The sequence below is a fragment of the Perca flavescens genome, chromosome 12 (genome assembly GCF_004354835.1).
Source record: "Perca flavescens isolate YP-PL-M2 chromosome 12, PFLA_1.0, whole genome shotgun sequence".
Lineage (NCBI taxonomy): Eukaryota > Metazoa > Chordata > Actinopteri > Perciformes > Percidae > Perca > Perca flavescens.
This window is the reverse complement of record NC_041342.1, coordinates 4,585,983-4,606,671: the sequence shown is the minus strand read 5'-3', so window position 1 is coordinate 4,606,671 and position 20,689 is coordinate 4,585,983. Positions and strand designations below refer to the sequence as shown.

The window sequence follows — 20,689 nt, the reverse complement described above, 5'->3', positions numbered from 1 at the left end:
AGCCACATTTGTCCTGAGCCTCTGGTGTCATGTTTGCGATAAAAAGAGCTGAAATCAAAAGCAGTGTATTAAATTCTGCTTCTGTAATCACTTGCAAAAAAAAAGTCAATTACCTCCGCTTTCAATGCACCACTTTATACTGCTGTCCTTTGGGTTTACCCTGCTGCTGGATGATGTCAGGTGCTTGCACATGGAGCGAAGCTTGACTACATTAGGCCCAATTTGTTAAACTCACGCTACAGCACACGCCACCTGCTGGCCATCTTGGGTATGTTATGTGGCAAACAAAAGTAAACGTTTTTATTAATGCTATTGTTATTGGGGTTGAAAGTGATTACTTTGTGTGTGCCCAAGCACATACTATATATCACAGTCAATTTAACATCACATAGATGCCTTTCACTTAGCAGAGTCTTCATTTGCACAGCCACAATACATTTCTGCCATGTGGGCTGTCAGAATCTTATGTTAGCTGTCTCTACAGCAGCATGCAGTTTATCTCTCAGTTAATAAGGGGGTTGTTATCAGCAGACAAACAGCTTACACACCACACTGTGGAATGGGAGGAACTCAGTATGTAACGTGATGTCAAAACATGACACAAGCAAACAGATAACTTGATATTATGCTACACATGGTCTGTTTGCAATGTCACCAAGTGACGTTATAGGACAATTCAATTTGGGGTCCACACCTCACTAAATATTAGATGAAGGTGTGTTTTATCTTTTCTCTGTCGGATGAAGTAATGTGTATTCAGTAATTAGTGAGTCATTTGCCCACGATATAAAATTAGCTCACCTCTACAATAAGAGTAACATGACCTCTGAACACATGCATTGGGATTGTAGCTGTCACACTTCCTGTGCCAGAACCGCAGTTCACATGACACCATTCTTGTTGTCAATATCAGTGAGGATGTTACCTTATGAAAGGCAATGCACAGCATTTTTTTTATCTGATATATGCGCAATACTGTAAGTCATTTTCTATAATGTATCATTGTTACATGAACAATGGCTAGGCTGAGAACAAACATTGTGATCAAGCTTCACCTCCTAAGTATTCTAAAGAGGAAGAGAGCCAAACATGAAGACTGAGTGGACAAGTCAAGTACTGCAGGCATGGGTAGCATCATGCAAAATGTGTGGCCATTAAAAGGTACCGGACGCAGCAAAGGGTGTGTTGGCATGTCTACATAGTCCCATAGTCATGTCAGACTTTTTACAACCCCACAGTAGTTGTTGAAGGCCTCTCGGTACTAAGTGTAAGCTGTCATGGTTGTAGTTTTCAGTTTTGTTATGTCCTGTTACATTTTGCTTGCTTCGTGATACCCTGTTAGTTGTTCACTGTTTCGTTTTCCTAGCTCCTATTTGTGTATGTTTGCATGCTTTACTTCCTGCATTATTTTGTAGTATTCAGTTCCACGTGTCTGTCTAGCTTTGTTTCCTGTTTGAGTCTGATTAGTCCCTAATATGTTTCACCTGTTCGCTCCCTCTCTGCTCGTTGGCCCCTGTATAAAATGTCCTCTGTTCTGTCCAGTCTTTTGTCAGGTCCTTGTCCTAGGTTCAGTGTTTCTGCTTGGGCCCTGTTTACTGTTTTTTGTATTGGATCGTTTAGCCTCTTTTAGCTGTTTTGGACTTACTGGATCTTTATTTGGTTTTCCACTCTTGTTTGGTGTCTTGCTCAGCATCTACAAGTAAGCCTGGGTTTTCTTTTCTAATAAATGCTACACCTGCATCTGCTCCTGGTTGTGTTGTGCATTTGGGTCCTGAACTCTTTTCCTGCCTCAGCACGTGACAAGCTGTATACAAAGATTTGGTCATAAGACAGACTCACGGCCGCAAAGTTGAAAATACTGATAACGACAATCAGAAACACCCATTGGTGATATGTATAATTACATCAGAAGGTGCATTAAGTTCAAGTGTCAGCAGTATATAAAACTACACAGCCTCCTGGATGGATTCAGATTAATGAGTGTGTGATACTATCCATCTGCCCAAAAGATCTGGCATAAAAAACTTTGCAATATTATGATCTTTTGCATTTGTCAGTAAATATGTACAGTACTACCTTTAAGAGCCCATCCCCTCAGTGAATCGACTATTCTTAAAGTCGTTATGTGTCCATGACACATTTATAAGGCAAGCTAAAGTGGATCTAGTGATATGGAAGGTGTGATATAGAAGTGTAATCAGAGTGTGTTCAGTGAACACTGACAGTTGTTGTCAGAGTAGAGGTCCTACAGACTTGACAATTTCAACCAGAAGAGGTCAGTAAAACAATGCTTTTCTGCTTGGTGTTAGGTTACTATTTAAGCATGATGCTAGGACTACTAGACACTAGAGAGCAGCAGAGCAGCACCAAATAGGCACTCACGGACTCATACTTTCTCCTCTAAACAGTGCACATATGATGCATACAGTATGTTCTTACTATAAAGCCTCATACATTAAATATGTATTTAAGTATGTACAAATAAACAATCACACAGCAGTTATCTGGTTATTCATTACGCTTATTGTCACTGTGTTATGGGTTTAACTGTGTGTACAGTTTTAGATTTGTGTGAATGCAGTAAGTGTGAGCCCTAAAATTAGGATATTGGTGTGGAAACTGAGAGGTCTGTTTTGATATACCTCACATACTAAACCCATTTTGGGGCTTCTTTGTCCATTTTAGCCACACTGAGTTTAAAGGAGAAGCAGCTCACCCTTGACACAGACTGTGAGACCAAAGGCTATGTCTCTCCCAAGTTCCTATTGTGGCTTTATGTTGACAGAGTAGATGAATATTTAACAGGAGGAAGGAAAGTGGTAGGCATCAGATCACTAAGAAGAAAATAACTCTGTCCCTATCACGTGAATAGACTATCAATGGTCTGATGACAGACTAGATCGCTGCTTTTGATGTGTGTCGGGGCTTCTACACATATAGCCAATGTGTAGACGCTGTGTTTGCAGGTCAGATGGGGTCAAGTCGTGTGTTGTATGCTGATCCAGGCAGGGTGGAAATGTGTGCAGTTAGCACAATGGACAACGAACAAAGGATTATACAGGTGATCAGCGCCATGCGGACGGAAATCAGAAAGCTGGAGCTGGAGAACATAGGCCTGAGGAGGACAGCTGGAGCTAATCTCCGAAAGAATGCAACAGTTCCCATCATGACACCAGAATGCAGAGGTAGACTTTTTTTGTTCTTCTAGACTTTTATTAGCAAGCACTATGTAAGCTATGACTGTAACATGTAGGGCTGCAACTAATGATTATTTTCATAGTTGATTAATCCGTTGATTATTTTCTTGATTAATCGATTAGTTGTTTGTCCTATAAAATGTCAGAAAATTGTGAAAAATGTGGATCAGTGTTTCCCAAACGTCCAAGATGATGTCCTCAAATGTCTTGTTTTGTCCACAACTCAAAGATATTCAGTTTAGCCTACTGTCACAGAGGAGAGAAGAAACTAGAAAATATTACTCAAACCGACTAATCGATTATCAAAATAGTTGGCGATTAATTTAAAAGTTGACAACTAATTGATTAATCTTTGCAGCTCTATTAACATGTGATAGGGTGTGGTAATTAACTGTGTGGTTTTACTGTAGGCTACTCTAATGTAGGTTCTTGGTATAACATTCTGATAGCCTAATATTCCCATTTTGCTTTAATATATATATATATATATCTCCTTAAGTGTCTTGCTTCTCCATGGACTCACCAATTTGCTGTTATTAATATTTGTTTTTATCTCATTCAGAGAGCGTCGTCATGACAGTGAGAAGATATTCCATCTTCCAGCCGTTGGTCAATCATCGGAATTTGCAGTTGGGCAATTCTAAAAGTGAACGGTGGACTGGAAAACAGAAAAGATGAAAATTAGCAGTGTTGAATTGTATCTGACACCGGCACAGAGAGTGGTCGTGTAACGTAGGTTCTGTTAAAAAAGTACCAGCTCTTGGGGTGGCGGCCTGGTCTAAAACTCTGTTAATTGGCACAACATTGTGTAGGTTATCACTGTTACCAAATAAAATGTTGTTATGCCCTCGGTGCGGTTTTTTCAATGCAACTTTTTAAGTTGAACCGGTTATTTTCTTCTTCTTCTTTGAGTTTTAACTGCAGCTTGCATCCTTAATATTGCACTACTGCCATCTTCTGAAGCTAATTTACCTCCTACAGTCCAGTAGGCTATGTGGAATTTTTCTCCTTTTCTCAAAGCTGACCGGACGTTCTGTCTTGTCCACTTTCACCACCTTTCACCACGTTCTTTACTCCTGCACCTTTTATCCCAAATCGTTTCATTTCGTCCAACATGTCCTTTATCTATGAGGCTACTAACTAAGGTTAGTCCTGCAACTAACAAGCACATGCTCTACAGTTTATGACACCTCACAATAATAACACAAACCACTTGGACGCTTCCCTGTAGAATATGTGTTCTGTTTATGTATTTTGTCGCTGTACTATTACACTAATATTATCAAATGTAACAGTTAGCTAGCTAATGTCAATATAACCGCTAAGATATGAGTGAGCAGTTATCAACCTGTGGAATGCACCTGACAGTAGTGACTTTATTCTCGCGAGATTTTGGCGTTGCGCAGTGGAGTACAGCCGTCCGCCATCATTGCATACAAGCTAACATTAGCCAAAATCCACTGAGAAGAGAGCGAGTGACAACAACATAACAGACCGACCTAATTCCTGAAGGGGAGGTCGCTGAGTTTCTCTGCCGCTTTCCTTGCGTAGAAAACAAACTAGCAACTGCCTTTCATGTAGTCTTAAAGTCAACTTAGAAACGAAAGTCGTTCTAACTAATCATGTCCAACCTCAAAGGCGGCACCAAGAAGGACACCAAGATGAGGATACGAGCCTTTCCTGTAAGTATTTTCCTGCTCTGTGAGAACTGAGACGCTGACTATGGGTCTCGAGTACCGGGGTCGGGGATGACAGGTCTCTATGCTAGCAACTGCCTGCCATCTAGCTGGTCAAACGAGAAAAACATGTCATTGTCAGGTGAAAATTGCTATTAGCTGGACATATTACCCGAAGAACATTAGCTAGCTATGTTATCAGTTACGTTTATTTAGCTAACGTTAGCTAGCTTCTTTGTTGGAAAAAGCTATCGTCGTTTGACATGAGCTGATGTTAGCATAAGAAAACTTCGTTAGTGACATATTAGCAAATGGTAGCTAACGTTAGCTAAGTAGCAGGCCTGATAACGTTAGCTAGCCAAGTTGCAATCAGTCAGCATCAGCAAGTATCATTACGCCACCGGTATGGTAACGGCAAGCTCTTTTGGCTGTTAAGGAAGGCAATTAACACATTATCATGTAACCTAGCTTGTGTTAGCTTGAGAGCTAACGCAACTTCAGCCTAACGTGAGACTAACGTTAACAGTAAACATGCCTACGGTAACTTGAGTAAGTTAACGTTAGTTCATGTTGTTGACGTCAACCTAGCAACCTACTAATACCACTGTCACAATGAATTCACCAACATCTGCTTATCACTGGGCTGAATTACTTATTCACTCACTCAATTAGTCAATGTTATGAGTGCAGTCATGTTTTGGGATATGCAGTCGTGTCTAACTTGCCTAGCCCTTGCTTATGAGAAACAGGTATCACTCTGAACCTTGTAATCTGACAGGGAAAGCTGTCAGGGTTTAACCACAGCAAGCCAGCAGGGAATCCATTGCCCTTAAAACATCCTTACATTCCTTTTTGAGGTTGCTAGTGTGAAACGCAGACAAATGTTTTTTCTTCTGTTGGATATCCAGGATTATGAGTGGGTGTCCTGCAGAATGAGTCAGTGAGCAGATGAGTGATTGAACACACTTTATCCTTGCTCAGATGTTGAGTTTACAAGCAAGTGCAACACCAGTTTGACCATCACCAGTTGATCCCATTACAGATCATGTATTTCCAGTAGCTATTGAGACGTACTGATCCTGTGATCTCTTAACTCTGACTAGGATAATAATCAGATTTGAACTGGAATTTGGGCAGGTCATCAGTCACATCTGGCACCGACCGGCTTCCCTTCTGGTCAAGTTCTGATCAGGTTCATGATCGACTCTAAAATGCTCATATTATGCTTTTTGGCATTTTCCCATTTTCCCATCTCCAACAGAAAACACTGCTCCAAACAGCTCTATTGTAGTCCAGCCTTTACTTCCGTGACAAATGTGCCTCACTTTGTAACACGTTATAATGCTGGCCTAGCTGCTAGCGTGGCACGCCCTCATACTCTGCTTCTTAATGGCTAGAAGTCCTTACCTAAGTAGTGCGCATGTGCGACTCAACAAAGATGTTACAGAAGTGCGATGCCTAACTCAGTAGCTAGAACAGAGAGCTCAACACACAGGGTGAAAAGAGGAGCTGCAGCAATGTACAGTACAAAAAATGTTTGGCATTTTTTGAAAATTAAACCATGTAAACCTATTCTGATATAACCTCTAAATACAATTATGAAACTGAAAATGAGCATACTATGAGCACTTTTAAGAAGTGAGTTAACCCTTGTGTTGACTTCGGGTCACATTGACCCGTTTTCAATTTTTGTTTTATATCAGAAAATATGGGACGTAGAAATAAGAGCTGAAAATGTGTAGAGGAAAAATTTAACAATTTAAAATGTTGGAAAAGGCAAATAAAAAACAATTTGAAAAAAAGGCGTCAAAAAATAGTGTTTTTTTTCCAGGTTGACGGGAAGACAACACAAGGGTTAAAGAAGTGGTGAGATAACCTAAAAATGACATCCACACGACACGTCACTGTTATTGTTAAATATATGGTAAGATACCCGGAAAGCGACTCCTATCCTACTCCGGCAATTAGGCAGAAATAACAAAATATTATGATTTAAAAATAATAATTTCATGCTTACCTTTTGAGTTGTTAAATACTAGAAAATTAAGTGTAGTTAGAGATGATTATTTGGAAAGTTTAACACATCAAAGGTGGTAGAGACGTTTGACACACTTCACGGCTGCTCTCTATCTTCTCATTCATTCTCTTTACAGCTTTGGAGCTACAGTTTGGAAGAAAAGTTTAGACCCAGGGACTTTGCCTTGGTTTACTGACTTTAATTGGCTTCATGTGGGTTCGGGGTTATAACTTACTAACTATAACTTACATTTTAATTATATTAAGGCTTAAAGTTGGCCATAATTAAGAGCATTCTGCTTTGAATGACAGGTCGGCTACTGCCACAGGAAGTGAGCATAGACCGTAGGCTTCATTCAGCCCGCCTCACCTCCATCCACGCTCCACTTCTTTGCCCATTTTTGGATTAGCCGACGTCAGGCACTGCCAAGATGGCGTGGACATAGCTTTAGAAAGATGCAATACTATTGTTCATTAACAATGTAGAGCATATACTGGACCTGTATTATGCATAGGTGTCCTTTTTACAAGTAGTCTATAATTTTGTATCTAATTGTATTTCACACATTAATCCTTGACAGTACTGTTGTCATCTACTTTTACCATGTAAAAATAATGAAGAATAGACATTTTTCAGGTAAACACACTTTCATCTTTTTATCCCTCCCTAGATGACAATGGATGAGAAGTATGTGAACAACATCTGGGACCTTCTAAAGAATGCTATCCAGGAGATCCAGAGGAAGAATAACAGTGGGTTAAGCTTTGAGGAGCTGTACAGGAATGCCTACACCATGGTGCTCCACAAGCATGGGGAAAAGCTCTACACAGGCCTGAGGGAGGTCGTCACAGAGCACCTCATCAACAAAGTAAACATTTTCCTTGCTAATGCAGCTCTTTTTATGAAAATCATTAACAGAAAAGAGATGAGAAAACATTGAAATGTGAGATAATCAGTGATAATTAATTTCTATTGTCTTTGTTTCAAGTTTCCATTTATTTTTTGGGCTACTGTCACTTTATAGATATAAAAAAAAAAAGTGAAACTTTTAATAGCAAAGACCATGCTTGAGTGATGTTTGATTATATTAACAACAACATAAACAAGCTTATACACCCATCTTTTACCAAGCTTAAATGGACTTAATGGACTGTGAATGGACTTTGTATACTACATTTCTAGACCGCTATGAGGTCCAGCTGTTGTAAACTCCCCTCTCCCCTTTAAATTATTTTTGTCCTTATGACCTGATGTTTATCAGTCACATCAGAAATAACTTGATGTGACCTCAATTTTGTCAATCTGTATTTTCAGGTACGGGAAGATGTCTTAAACTCTCTAAATAATAACTTTCTGCAAACACTGAATCAGGCCTGGAACGACCATCAGACTGCCATGGTTATGATCCGAGACATCCTCATGTACATGGTAAATAGGATGTTGTGCTCTCTTGTCATACAAATTTTTTATTAATTGTTCTGTACTTTCTGTACTTAGATTAATAACCGTACAAAGATATTTAACATTGCACAATGCCGTGGTGGATGTTACTTTGTATTTGTTTTGTCAATGAGACCATAATTATAATAATTGTCCTATGGGTTATATTGCCTCTGCAAGGAGATCATTTGTGCTTGTCCCCTGTCATAAATAATGTTGTGCTTTTGAAGAAATAGCCTTTTGTTTTAAACTGTGACCAACCTACATCCTATTCTGGATTTTGTAAGTTGCTGTTTTATTTGTGGTCCTAACATTGAGCCTCTGTTGCTGTATTTATTTGTTGAGTTGGAAAACTGGCAGACTTAGTTCATTTACTTAAGCAGCAAGTCCAAAATGTTTGTGTGTGTGTGTGAGTAAGTGAGCCCTCGATGATAGGCACAAGTGTAGGCTAAACAATTGCACAGTCAATACAGAGACTACACCGCTCTCCTGGGGTTCTTTTGTTCCGCACTCTCCTTTTTCCTGTTCTGTTCTTACCCCGGACAGTTGGCTTTCTGGTGTTTTAACTACAGCAGACTCACTACGTATATACAATGAGAGCAGCCTGCTGACCTCTAGAGGAGAGCCAGACCGATGTAGCAAGGGTGACTTTGCTGTTCTCACCCAGTGTATTTATCTTTTTGGAAGCCACAGCCTCTCTTTAGGCCCTGGAGACATTATTTATTTGTCTAGGAGACGTAGGGCGATTTAATTTTTAATATATAGCATTTTATTTAGGATGTAATCTAAGAAATGCAATTTCATTCACTATTCAAATGAAGAAGAAAAAAAGGTATCCGAACCAAACCCTATAAGCTCATAAAACAGACATTTGGAAATTGGCAGGACTAAACTCTTGTTTTTTTTTTCTTTTTTTTTTTTTTTTTTTTTACACAACAGCCATGCAAATCACATTATGATGCCATAAAATATCCTAGAAGTCTAGTAGAAAACACCACCTCTAATTCTGCACTGGCTTACATTTGTCATTCTAGACGTTTGTAATGTCAAATCTTGATTCTGTGATGCATTGTATATATTTTCATCACTCACATCCCCCTTGAATATTTATTTCTGGAAGGGGCTTATGTCATAACCCTGTGTTTTCTAGGAATAATCCAGACGCGTACCAGTCATGTCTTCAGACGCCAGGAACACACTGCACGCTATAGCCCCGCGAATAGCCGTGGGCGCCGAAATGAAAATGGCTCCGCTTTACGGCGGTTTCTGGCCTGATGTTCTAATGAACTTATAAAAGCTTTGCATCCTGACAGTAGGATTGTATAGTTATATAATGAAAGGTTTGCTGGCATATCCAGCACCAGTTAAAGGTACTTTGCACCACATTGGGTCACAGTGGATGCAATTTTGTTAACACTGGTCAGCATACAAACTACTTAAAATACAGACTTGTGAAGTGGGAGTGGGTGAATACATCTCATTAAATCTGTGTACTCTATACAGTAGTTACTGTGCTTTTAAATGAATGTAATTGAGTCAGTTTGGGCCATAGTACTTCTTAACGTATATACAGTATTCAATGTCTTTTTCACCTCATTCTTGCTTATCTCGCAGGACCGGGTCTATGTTCAACAAAACAATGTGGAGAATGTGTACAACCTCGGCCTCATCATATTTAGGGACCAGGTGGTGCGCTACGGCTGCATTCGAGACCATCTACGACAGACATTACTGGACATGATTGCTCGTGAGAGGAAGGGAGAGGTTGTAGACAGGTATGCAGGAGTAGTACTTCACTGCTTGATCTGAAGGATTATTGTAACTATGTGCCTGCTCCAGGGTGGTGACATGCAGCAAGTTAACTCGATATTTGTGTTGATCTTATGTTTCAGCAATCACGCATTTACTTTTTGTTGCTTTTTTTTGTGTTGCAATGTATTTTTATTTTTAATAATTGCTAATATGAAAGCCTCACCCTGGTGTTTTTTTTTTATCCATTGCAGGGGCGCCATCAGAAACGCCTGCCAGATGCTGATGATTCTTGGCCTGGATGGCAGGTCTGTATATGAGGAAGACTTTGAGGGTCCTTTCTTAGATATGTCAGCGGAATTCTTCCAGGTAAGTCTTTGGTAGGTTCTTGGTGTCTTATGTTTTTGTAGCCACTGAAAATCTTTGTAATAAAACAAACGCACAATATATGCTCTTTCAGATGGAGAGCCAAAAGTTCCTAGCAGAAAACAGTGCCAGTGTCTACATTAAGAAGGTAGAGGCCAGAATCAATGAAGAGATAGAGCGAGTTATGCATTGCCTGGACAAGACTACAGAGGAGCCCATTGTCAAGGTGGTGGAAAGGGAGCTAATTTCTAAACACATGAAGACCATTGTGGAGATGGAGAACTCTGGCCTGGTTCATATGCTCAAGAATGGCAAGACAGAAGGTAAAAGCTTTTGCCAAATTCAATGAAAGAATTGCATTTTTGTTTTCAAAATTAAGAATTGCAAAGTAGTCTTTTTTTTTTTTTTTTTTTTTTTTTTTTTTTTTATTCTCTCGGAGTAGTAGCTTGTTTCTCATAATGTCCCCCAACCATGTCTCCCTCTCAGACCTGGCATGCATGTACAAGCTGTTTAGTCGTGTGCCAAATGGCCTGAAAACGATGTGCGAGTGTATGAGCTCTTACTTGAGGGAGCAAGGAAAAGCTCTGGTGTCAGAAGAGGGAGAGGGCAAGAACCCTGTCGACTATATCCAGGTATGCTGGTTGATCAACACAACTTTATGTTACGTGAATGTGGGTGGTTTGTGTATATCTCTGTGCAAGTACGTGAGTGTGAATGTGTATCTGTGTGTCAGACACACAGGAACAAGTTGACAGGAACTGATCATCTTGAAGTGCTTAATGTAAAACATTTAGCTTGATTTCTTAACACAGCAATAGAAATGATCAGCCGTGGCCATTAAACTGCAAATTAAATTTAAAACAAAGTCAATAAGTAACATGAATGAATCAATAAAAATAACAATTTAAACAAGAAATCAATTAAAAGACATAAAATCTATCCCCGTTTGTAAAGACCTATAAAAACGTAACCTAAAATAAGTGCTAGTAGTGCTCTCGATGACCACCCTCACAATAGAAACGTGCGTGTCAGTGATGTTCCTCCACCTGTAATATGCATTGAGGAATATTATTTCCCCCACGTTGTGCTTCATGAGTCACGCACTAGTTGAACGAGCTGATGGGATTACATTTCACTGGAATTGTACCTCGTATGATTTCATGGGACACATACGATTGATTGATTGATGGAGTAATGACATTTTATATCCCAAGGTCAACTTTTGTGACATCATTAGGGACCGAGCACCGACGACAGTCTATTGAAACTGAACAAATTAGTATTATGTTACTGTAATTATTCAACGCCATAACTCTTCTTAACGATCAGACTGATCCCATTAAGTGGCGTATGTATGACCCACCAATTCGTATGCCATTATTGGTGTGATATCAAGGTGCATACTCTCTTTTTAGCATGTTTATCAACGCCGTTTGGCCTCCATTGACTTGCATTACCTTGCGATTGCGTGTCAATTTACGCCGTAGCGAGTAGTATGAAAGGGGCGAAAATCTGCGTAGGGAGGTTGGTCGGGGTGGAGGATGGGTCAAACACAGGACTTTCACCCAGGAGACCGGGGATCCTGTGTCACGTTTCCTTCGTGTCCCGTTTCCTAAACTCAACTGTCGCTTTCTTCTTTTCCTAAACCCAACCCCGTTCTTTTTTTCCTAAACCCAACCCCTTAGAGTACTGCTCTAAAATGAATGATGTGAATCTGGACCAGCAAACACCACCATTTTCAGCAGCAACCCAGAGCTGTAAAAATGTTTTGAGGGATGGACAACACACATTTGTTATTGTATCATGGATAATCTTATCATCCCTCGTGCTGCACCACACAGCTGAAATTAGCATAGTAGGTTTATTTCAAACACCCGGTAAGCGTATGAATATGGGACCTAAGCGCTGCTGCGTGGTGATATAGTGGCAACTGGAGCAAACAAAGTAGTTCCGCCATTTTGGAGCAAGGGGATTAGAAAAAAGCATTAATAAACATTCAGTGACAATTCTGTGTTGTAGTGCAACCTTAAAACACGTTTTTTAGCTGTGGGTCACTACATAAAATTGTGTTCTTTGCAGGTCTGTATCTACTTTATTTAGAGCAGCACATCACTGGTCAAGCTCTCGTTTTCCCTTAAGGGAAGAACTTGACGGGTCAAACTTGGAGGATCTAATACACTCAAAAGGAATAACAAATACAACTATTTAAGTAAGAATCCAAACTATCACTTGAAGCTGAATTTGTGGTTGTATAACGACAACATTGTTTCAATGAGGAAGGCAAAGTTTGCAAGCAAGTTGTGGAAAGGTAGAAAGGTGGATATGTTTTCTGCCACTATTTGAACAATATGAAGACCGGTGAAAGAAAAGCTGCAACTCTGACAATGACCTCAGACAAGATTCTACCACTCATAATAACCTAGAGTGGTGTTCTGGTTAAAGGGTAACCATTGTTTACAAAAAAAGGGGTGAGAGATACAGTATGGTCAGAATAGAGGGGAGAAAAAAAAATGTGTGAAGAGGGGCAGGAAAGGGTTGAGAGAGTCTGTTTTTTTTGTTTTGTTTTTTTTACCTGCAATTCAATCTGAGGGCTGGCTATTTTTCTTGGAAGTCCTTGATCAATGGGTTTTCCTGAGGGATCTTCTGGCCATGAAGGGCTGAGGTCCTTTTCTATCAACAATTGGTTCCTCTCTCTTTTCTCAACTTCATGAATAATTTGTAGTCTCATTTCTTCCAGACTGCCCTGGGTTTCTCCTCTGGGAAAGTTTGGAAGGGTAGTTCACTTCAGCTAGTTGGGCTGTTTTTTATGTTGGAGTGGGTGTGCACTTTGTCAGGGCTGTTTAAGCTCCTTCTGCCTGCATTGACAGCCACCTCCACACATCTTTGTCCAGCTTTATACAATTAAATTCCCCATCTTAGAAAACCGACTGACTTCACTGAGTTGCCAACTTGAAATTCACAAACATTACCCAAACGTATAATGTAGGTTTATTTGTAAAGCTACAAAAGAAATGCTCCAAATAGTTTTTTTAAGAACACCGCTAACATTTTACTTTATTTTAAGTTACCTAAATACCTTGACATATTTGTAGAAGTTTAGCTAATACAAGTTTGCCATTTCATTAGCTGACTTAACATCATGCAGACATTATGACTGTGCATTAGCCTTAATAACTTAATCATGAATAAAGGTACATCTAGCCACCAGTTCAACATTACATTTACCAGTTTAGGGCACTTCACATAAACGACTGCGACACACTCATGAAAAGAGGTAGACTGTGACCACCCACTTTTTGAACAGTTCCGAGTGATTTTCCCCATTTAATTACTCCATTGATGTTCCAGGAAATGCTTATAAAAAGTGTTTTACATCTGCAACCAAGCCAACCAATTATGAGATGAATCGTGAGCATAAAACATTTGATTTAGCAAAAGGGGAAAAAAAAGGGCAAAGGTACAAGAATGTGTACATAACGATCATAGAGTTAGTGGTATACAGTGGTAGCAGCTCATTAGCTGTTAGTGGGTGCGGTAAACATTCCCATGGTAACCGCAAGCTCCACCAATCAGAAGTCGCTGTTAGGTTTAGGATTGTTTAGGTAGTATAGTACTTCTCCATGACATTGTTTTTCTTAAAGCGAGGTTGATATACAAACGTGTGGCTTCTACAGAAGCATATACTGTCATTTCAAAATACCATAGCTCGTGGTAATTCTAATTTGGATGGATAAGACATCATGGCTAATCAATATCTGGTGGCCGGGTTAGCACAGTTGGTAGAGCAGGCGCACATATGTAGAGGTTTATTTCTCTAAGCAGCGGCCGTGGGTTCGACTCCGATCTGCGGCCCTTTGCTGCGTGTCATTCCCCCTCTCTCTACCCTTTCATGTCTTCATCTGACCTATGGAAATAAAGGCCTAAAATGCCTGAAAAAAAATCTTTAATAATAAATATCTGGATTCTGAAAATGGGATTTTCACTTCTGGAATCACACTATGGAGCTCTATTGCCCTCCCTGCTGTGACATTAATGTTACACAATTGGGCAGTGACGCAGTTAGAAAATGTGCACAAAGCACAGTCTAAAGATTTTCTTCATTATCATATCCTTACAATGTTACAACAAGCAAAGGAATTTTGACACTTTTTTTTTTTGGTTTAGCTAACTTGAAAGTTGTTCCATGTGTGAACTCCCGTTGCTTGCGAAGGCAGCCATGTTGGATAGATTTTTCTGGTAATGTCGTGACGTAGGTGGCCTCAGATGCTGCGTCGCTCTAACACTCAGTTGTCGAGCGAGCTAGAGAGTGCGTGAAACGGGGGTGTGCCATACGAAGCAGTGAATCCGAAATAAAACAATATTTTTGAATTGCTTTACGCCGGTTATGTTCTAAAGCACAAATAAATGCACCCACACATCCATGGGATGGTGCCACATTGCTGGATAATTAGTGACTGTAGAGCTTCATCCTGTTTGTTTGTGTGTCTGTGTCAGTTAAACTTGTACCCCAGTGTTGATGCCCAAAAACGTCTCACACACTGAAAGATGAGAAGAAAAGAGAAAATACAGTGCAGGGTCTCTGCAGATAAAGACATCACCACGCACATCTAGTCGGTCATAAGTGATTGAGAGGAATTACTTTTGTATTAGTCTGTTTTTTAGGATGACACTGCATATTATTCCTTTTTAAGAAAACCTATTAGCTTATTGTTGGGTTTACTTAATAGCTGGTTTTGATTACTGTACCCATAATGCTTTTGACTATGGAGTACTGCTTGTTATTACAGTGTAATTTAAATTGTGATTAGGAGAGAACTGTGTTATAGATTATATCACCTCTTTGTAATTGCCTCCTCAACAGGGCCTGCTAGACCTCAAGACACGATTTGATCGTTTCCTCCTCGAGTCTTTCAACAATGATAGACTCTTCAAACAGACCATAGCAGGAGACTTTGAGTATTTCCTCAACCTCAACTCCCGCTCACCAGAGTACCTATCACTCTTTATTGATGACAAGCTCAAGAAGGGTGTCAAAGGGGTATCTTCTTCTAAATTTTCTTTCAATGCAAAGCAAATATATTTTATAATATATTTTTATGCTCTGTAAGAATATAATTTTTAATGTGCTTTATTTCTTTTCTCCCTGCCTTGTTTAACCAGTTGACAGAACAGGAGGTGGAGTCGATCCTTGACAAGGCCATGGTGTTGTTCCGTTTCATGCAGGAGAAGGATGTGTTTGAAAGGTACTACAAGCAGCATCTGGGCCGCAGGCTGCTCAGCAACAAGAGTGTTTCAGACGACTCCGAGAAGAACATGATCTCCAAGCTCAAGGTAAAAGAAAAATTAGAAAGTTTAGAATACAGATGTTTGTGTATCCCTACTTGCTGCCATTGCTATTCATCCAGGTGACTTTTCTTGCTTAATGATGAATCTTGCAGAATCTTGCCATTTAAGGAGCTGATGGGATAACCTTTCACTGGAATTTGACCTTGTACAATTTCATGTGACAAATTAGGGATGTCACGATACCAAAAATCACCAACAAAAGTACACAATACTCGATAATGAAGTCGATACCACGGTGTATGTAAAAACAAAATAAAAAAATAAAAACCTATCTAAATATTGGTGGGGGTAGCGTCATGTCACTCATCTTTCAGTGTTTTCTTTTAGTTTCAACTTTCTGTTATGGTGTGGAGTGGAGGGGGCAAGGAGAGCGTGATTTACGAAAACGTCAGTCTTCATTTTTCAGAATTTTGGTACCAAGTTCAGGGCTTGACATTAACTTTTTGAGGCACTTGTCCTTTGGACAAGTACATTTACGTTTCACTTGTCCGGGTAAAGATTTATCATTTAAAAAAGAAATGTTTTGTGTGTTTTGCTAATGCAGAATTCGAACAAACCGTTGAAAGCATCCAAACTTTATCAACATTAATAAAATTCAGTTGAAACAGTAGAAACAAACGTGTCCCAAGAATAGATTTCCCATTCAACAAGAAAAGGATCTCCAGACTCCATAATACAAAGTTATACTTTGTACGCCGATGTGCTGAAGTTAATATATTGAGATTCTAAGTCTATATTTTAAAGTTTGTCATTACTTTCAGATTCCTAGTCAATATTCTGAGTTACTAAGTCAATATATTGAGATACAAAGTTATTGAGATTCTAAGTGAAGATTTTAAAGTTTCTCATTACTTTCAGATTCCTAGTCCAGTCTAAATTACTAAGTCAATATATTGAGATACTAAGCCAATATATTGAGACTCTAAGTCAATATTTTAAATTTTCTCATTACTTTGAGACTCTTAGTTTATATTCTCAGATACTGAGTCAATATATTGAGATACTAAGTCAATATTTTGAACAGAGGTAGTGGTGACTTGAACTTAATACTATATCTAAAATAATTTTGTAGACCTAACAATGGATTTTGCCACTAAATGTTGGTGTTAAATTTTTTTTTAATTTTTTTTTTTTTATACAATTTCACTTTCTACCCGGCAGAGGCTGATTTACCAAAGGATCCTTCAAAAGATGTAGCTACTTTACAATTGATTATTACCTGATATTTAATCCGGCAAGTTGCGGAGCTGAGGTTTGTATTCGTTTCAAATCGGTAACATAGACGTAATGAGTGGCACATAACGTGAAGTAACATGGCATTTTATTTTGTTGGAGTTTTAACTTGTCCGGTAGGGCAAGTAAATTTCTCTTCCACTTGCCCTACAAAAAATCCACTTGTCCCGGACAAGTGGATAAGCCTTAATGTCGAGCCCTGAAGTTGGTACCGAAGTATTGGTTCTCGTGCCATCCCTTTGACAAATACAATTATTTGATTGCTTGATTGTTATTTCTTCTTTTCTGCTCATGTTGCCCTGTCGTCACCCTGTCTAAGTCCCCGTCAGCAGTTTCAACTCACTATTCCGTCTTTCTCCTTTGCAGACAGAATGTGGCTGTCAGTTCACCTCAAAACTGGAAGGGATGTTTAGAGACATGAGCATCTCCAACACTACCATGGATGAGTTCAGGCAACACATACAAACCACGTCGGTAAGGCAGTCATACAGCTTTTCAGAGAAACCAAACACTAGTTATTCTAAACAAGGCACATGTAAAAGCATGAACTCCATACAAGTACAATTCATGATCCATATGTTTGAAGGAAGAAAATTTGTAGCACAGAATTGGAAGTAAGTCTTTAATCATTAGTACTTTAAAGATATACTTTATATTAAAATGTTGTGTACCAATTATTTTACAATGGAGAGTAATAACTGTTCTGTCATGTTATATAAAAAGTAGGGGTGTGTATCTCTCTCTTATAAGACCATCCGAAACGTATCTAGATACATGGGCTACTATACGGTTCAGGGACGATACATTTTAATATGGAACGATTCAAATCGAATCAATGTAGAAACGATTCGGTGCGATTCAATGATATACAGTTCAATCTGATATACAGTTAATATTTGTTTAACGTAAACTCATTCCTTTCCCATTATAAATTAAAATAAGCCAATTCTATAAAAGCGTTGCCTACCTTCAAATATATATTTTGTTAAGGGACCAGGGAATAGCAAAGCTAGGACATGCTAATAGTATAACTTCAACTTAATTAGCCAGCCACTTATAGCCAAATGATCATCCATATTAAATTAAACTGCCTCCTTGCTGCTGTAATCTTAGAGACAGTAACTCAAACATAGGTCCACATTACACCGCCATATTGAGTGAGAACACACATGAGCACAATAATACTGTTGTGAGCGTTAGCATGCAGCTATGCTAATGTACTGACCATCAGTTTACTCAGATGTTTCTGAACACACACATAGATGGATGACTCTCAGACCGTAGCTAGTACAATTTACAATATCTCCGATGTACTCCTCTCAGCCACTTTCACTGCTAACTCCAAAAACGAAACCTCGCAGTCGGCACATGTTTCTTCTGCAAACCCAAACAAAGGTGCTTGAATGAACATGAATGACCAAGTCCTTAAGCACACAAATGATGAGGCTTTTGTCTCCGTCACACAAACGCACAGCCGTCTCTTCCAAAAGCGTTGCGTGCACCACAGCAGCTTGGTTGGATTGACCGCAAAGCTTCAGTTGACCGATTCGTGATGTTAGACCCGGGCCATCGGCCCGATCTTGGTCCATTTAGACCGATCCAGGGGTCCGTGTATCGATGTAATCGTATCTGTGATAATACAACCAGATACCGATCCGTAACGGTGAATCTTTACACCCCTAATAAAAATGTATATTAAAAGAACATTTTATAAAAAAACTTCATGCATCTCTTTCAGGCATCTCTAAGTGGTGTGGACCTCACAGTAAGAGTCCTCACTACTGGTTACTGGCCTACACAGTCGGCAACCCCCAAATGCACCATCCCCCCTTCTCCCAGACACGCCTTTGAAGTCTTTAGAAGGTAATGCTCTTAAATTCACTCCAATGTTTTACTATACACAGGGAGGCTCAGTGTGGCTCTGTGTGGTTTCTAAAGAACATGGTCCTGGCTTTTCTTCTACAGGTTTTACCTCGCTAAGCACAGTGGTAGACAGCTCACGCTGCAACACCATATGGGCGGGGCAGACCTAAACGCAACTTTCTATGGAGCTATTAAAAAGGTAGACACAGAATGTCATTTGCCTTGTTTATCAGAAAACCACATGTTTAGTATGATATAATTTTTTTAAGTTTAAGAGTTTCAATTCACCTTACCTTCTACTTCATCTGCAGGAGGATGGTTCAGAGGTGGGTGTGGGAGGGGCTCAGGTGACAGGCTCCAACACCCGGAAGCACATACTGCAGGTCTCCACCTTCCAGATGACCATCCTCATGCTCTTCAATAACAGAGAAAAGTGCACTTTTGAGGTGGGGACACAGTGAAGCACCTTTTTAACTTGCTATCTTAATCTCACTCTTCCATTTGATCTTTTTGTCCATGAAGGCTATTTTGATTTCTATATGACTTGCATGCATCCTTCTGAGGACAGAATTTTACAATAATATGTGGCCCCCCTTTTTTGTACAACCTTATCGCCTATTCTGTCCCCGTCTAAAGGAGATTCAACAGGAAACGGATATTCCTGAGCGGGAGTTAGTGCGAGCGTTGCAGTCCTTGGCCTGCGGGAAGCCGACACAGAGAGTTCTCACCAAGGAGCCAAAATCTAAGGAGATTGAGAGCGGCCACGTGTTTACAGTTAATGATCAGTTTACTTCCAAACTGCACAGAGTCAAAATACAGACAGGTGGGCAAAGTTTTTCTATACCACATCTAACCCATCACTACAGAAAGAAGTCTCACCTGTGGGCCATTTTCTATCTAAAACTGTTGACTGTATTTTCAATCAGAAGGTTTCATTTCTGGAGTTCTGGAAATCTGAAACATGATACTATGGCCTTCTTTCTACTGCTAAATGGATCATTACTACTGTGATTATAAAAGTTGATCATCATAAGTTATCTCACTAGTATTCAGTAACTGTAGTTTCAGTACCTTGTGGACAGCAGTAGATATGCCTTTAGCTCAGAATATGAACTGAATCCCCCAGTACCATGTTGGGACTCCTTCTTTCTGCTGATAGAAAACAGCACCTTGAGAGATTTCCTACATTTTCTCCCCGAACTTATCTTGTCCTGTGTCCTACTTTCCCAGTTGCTGCTAAACAAGGTGAATCAGACCCCGAAAGGAAAGAGACGCGGCAGAAAGTGGACGACGACAGGAAGCATGAGATTGAGGCAGCCATTGTCCGAATCATGAAGTCGAGGAAGAAGATGCAGCACAATGTCCTGGTGGCGGAGGTAAGGAACTCCATGAGAATATACATTTTGGTCTTTTAATGGACAGCAATTTGAATCCAGTAATTTTCCATTTCTTGATCCCAACATTTTCTAAATATTTTATTATCGTGACACCATGTTCTGCAGAGAAATGTAATTAAAAGACTAATTTTATGTTGATGATGTGCCTTTTTCTAACATTTTGTGACTTTGTGTTTTCAGGTAACTCAGCAGCTCCGAGCACGTTTTCTTCCGAGCCCTGTTGTAATTAAAAAGCGTATAGAAGGACTAATAGAAAGAGAATACTTGGCAAGGACACCAGAAGATCGCAAAGTGTACACCTACGTTGCATAGAAGATGAACTGTGGATGAGAGGAGGAAGAGACTGGACGGGGGGGGATGGGATTTGTTGTTTTCTTTGGACTGTTGTTACGCATGGACTGGAAG

The 20,689-nt window shown here is 39.6% G+C and overlaps 1 protein-coding gene and 1 long non-coding RNA gene across 2 annotated transcripts; both read left to right on the top strand.

Moving 5' to 3' along the window:
• Positions 1-1,564: 1,564 nt before the first annotated feature.
• On the top strand, positions 1,565-4,047 carry LOC114564935 (uncharacterized). Its single transcript, XR_003693862.1, has 3 exons — positions 1,565-1,699; positions 2,967-3,185; positions 3,760-4,047. It is a non-coding gene; the product is annotated as an uncharacterized LOC114564935 (long non-coding RNA).
• Positions 4,048-4,553: 506 nt separating this feature from the next.
• On the top strand, positions 4,554-20,642 carry LOC114564929 (cullin-3). Its single transcript, XM_028592614.1, has 16 exons — positions 4,554-4,879; positions 7,561-7,758; positions 8,205-8,318; positions 9,945-10,105; positions 10,334-10,448; positions 10,540-10,768; positions 10,932-11,077; positions 15,307-15,483; positions 15,606-15,776; positions 17,391-17,498; positions 18,763-18,887; positions 18,990-19,086; positions 19,199-19,333; positions 19,524-19,710; positions 20,118-20,263; positions 20,465-20,642. The coding sequence occupies exons 1-16, from the start codon at positions 4,820-4,822 to the stop codon at positions 20,594-20,596; spliced, it is 2,301 nt and encodes a 766-aa protein (XP_028448415.1). The 5' UTR covers positions 4,554-4,819; the 3' UTR covers positions 20,597-20,642.
• Positions 20,643-20,689: the final 47 nt, after the last annotated feature.

Excerpts from the sequence above, each read along its gene's own strand:
- LOC114564929 (XM_028592614.1), top strand. The coding sequence starts at position 4,820 with ATGTCCAACCTCAAAGGCGGCACCAAGAAGGACACCAAGATGAGGATA. Across the intron at positions 7,759-8,204 it reads CAGAGCACCTCATCAACAAA|GTACGGGAAGATGTCTTAAA; the intron begins GTAAACATTTTC and ends CTGTATTTTCAG. Across the intron at positions 19,087-19,198 it reads TCTATGGAGCTATTAAAAAG|GAGGATGGTTCAGAGGTGGG; the intron begins GTAGACACAGAA and ends CTTCATCTGCAG.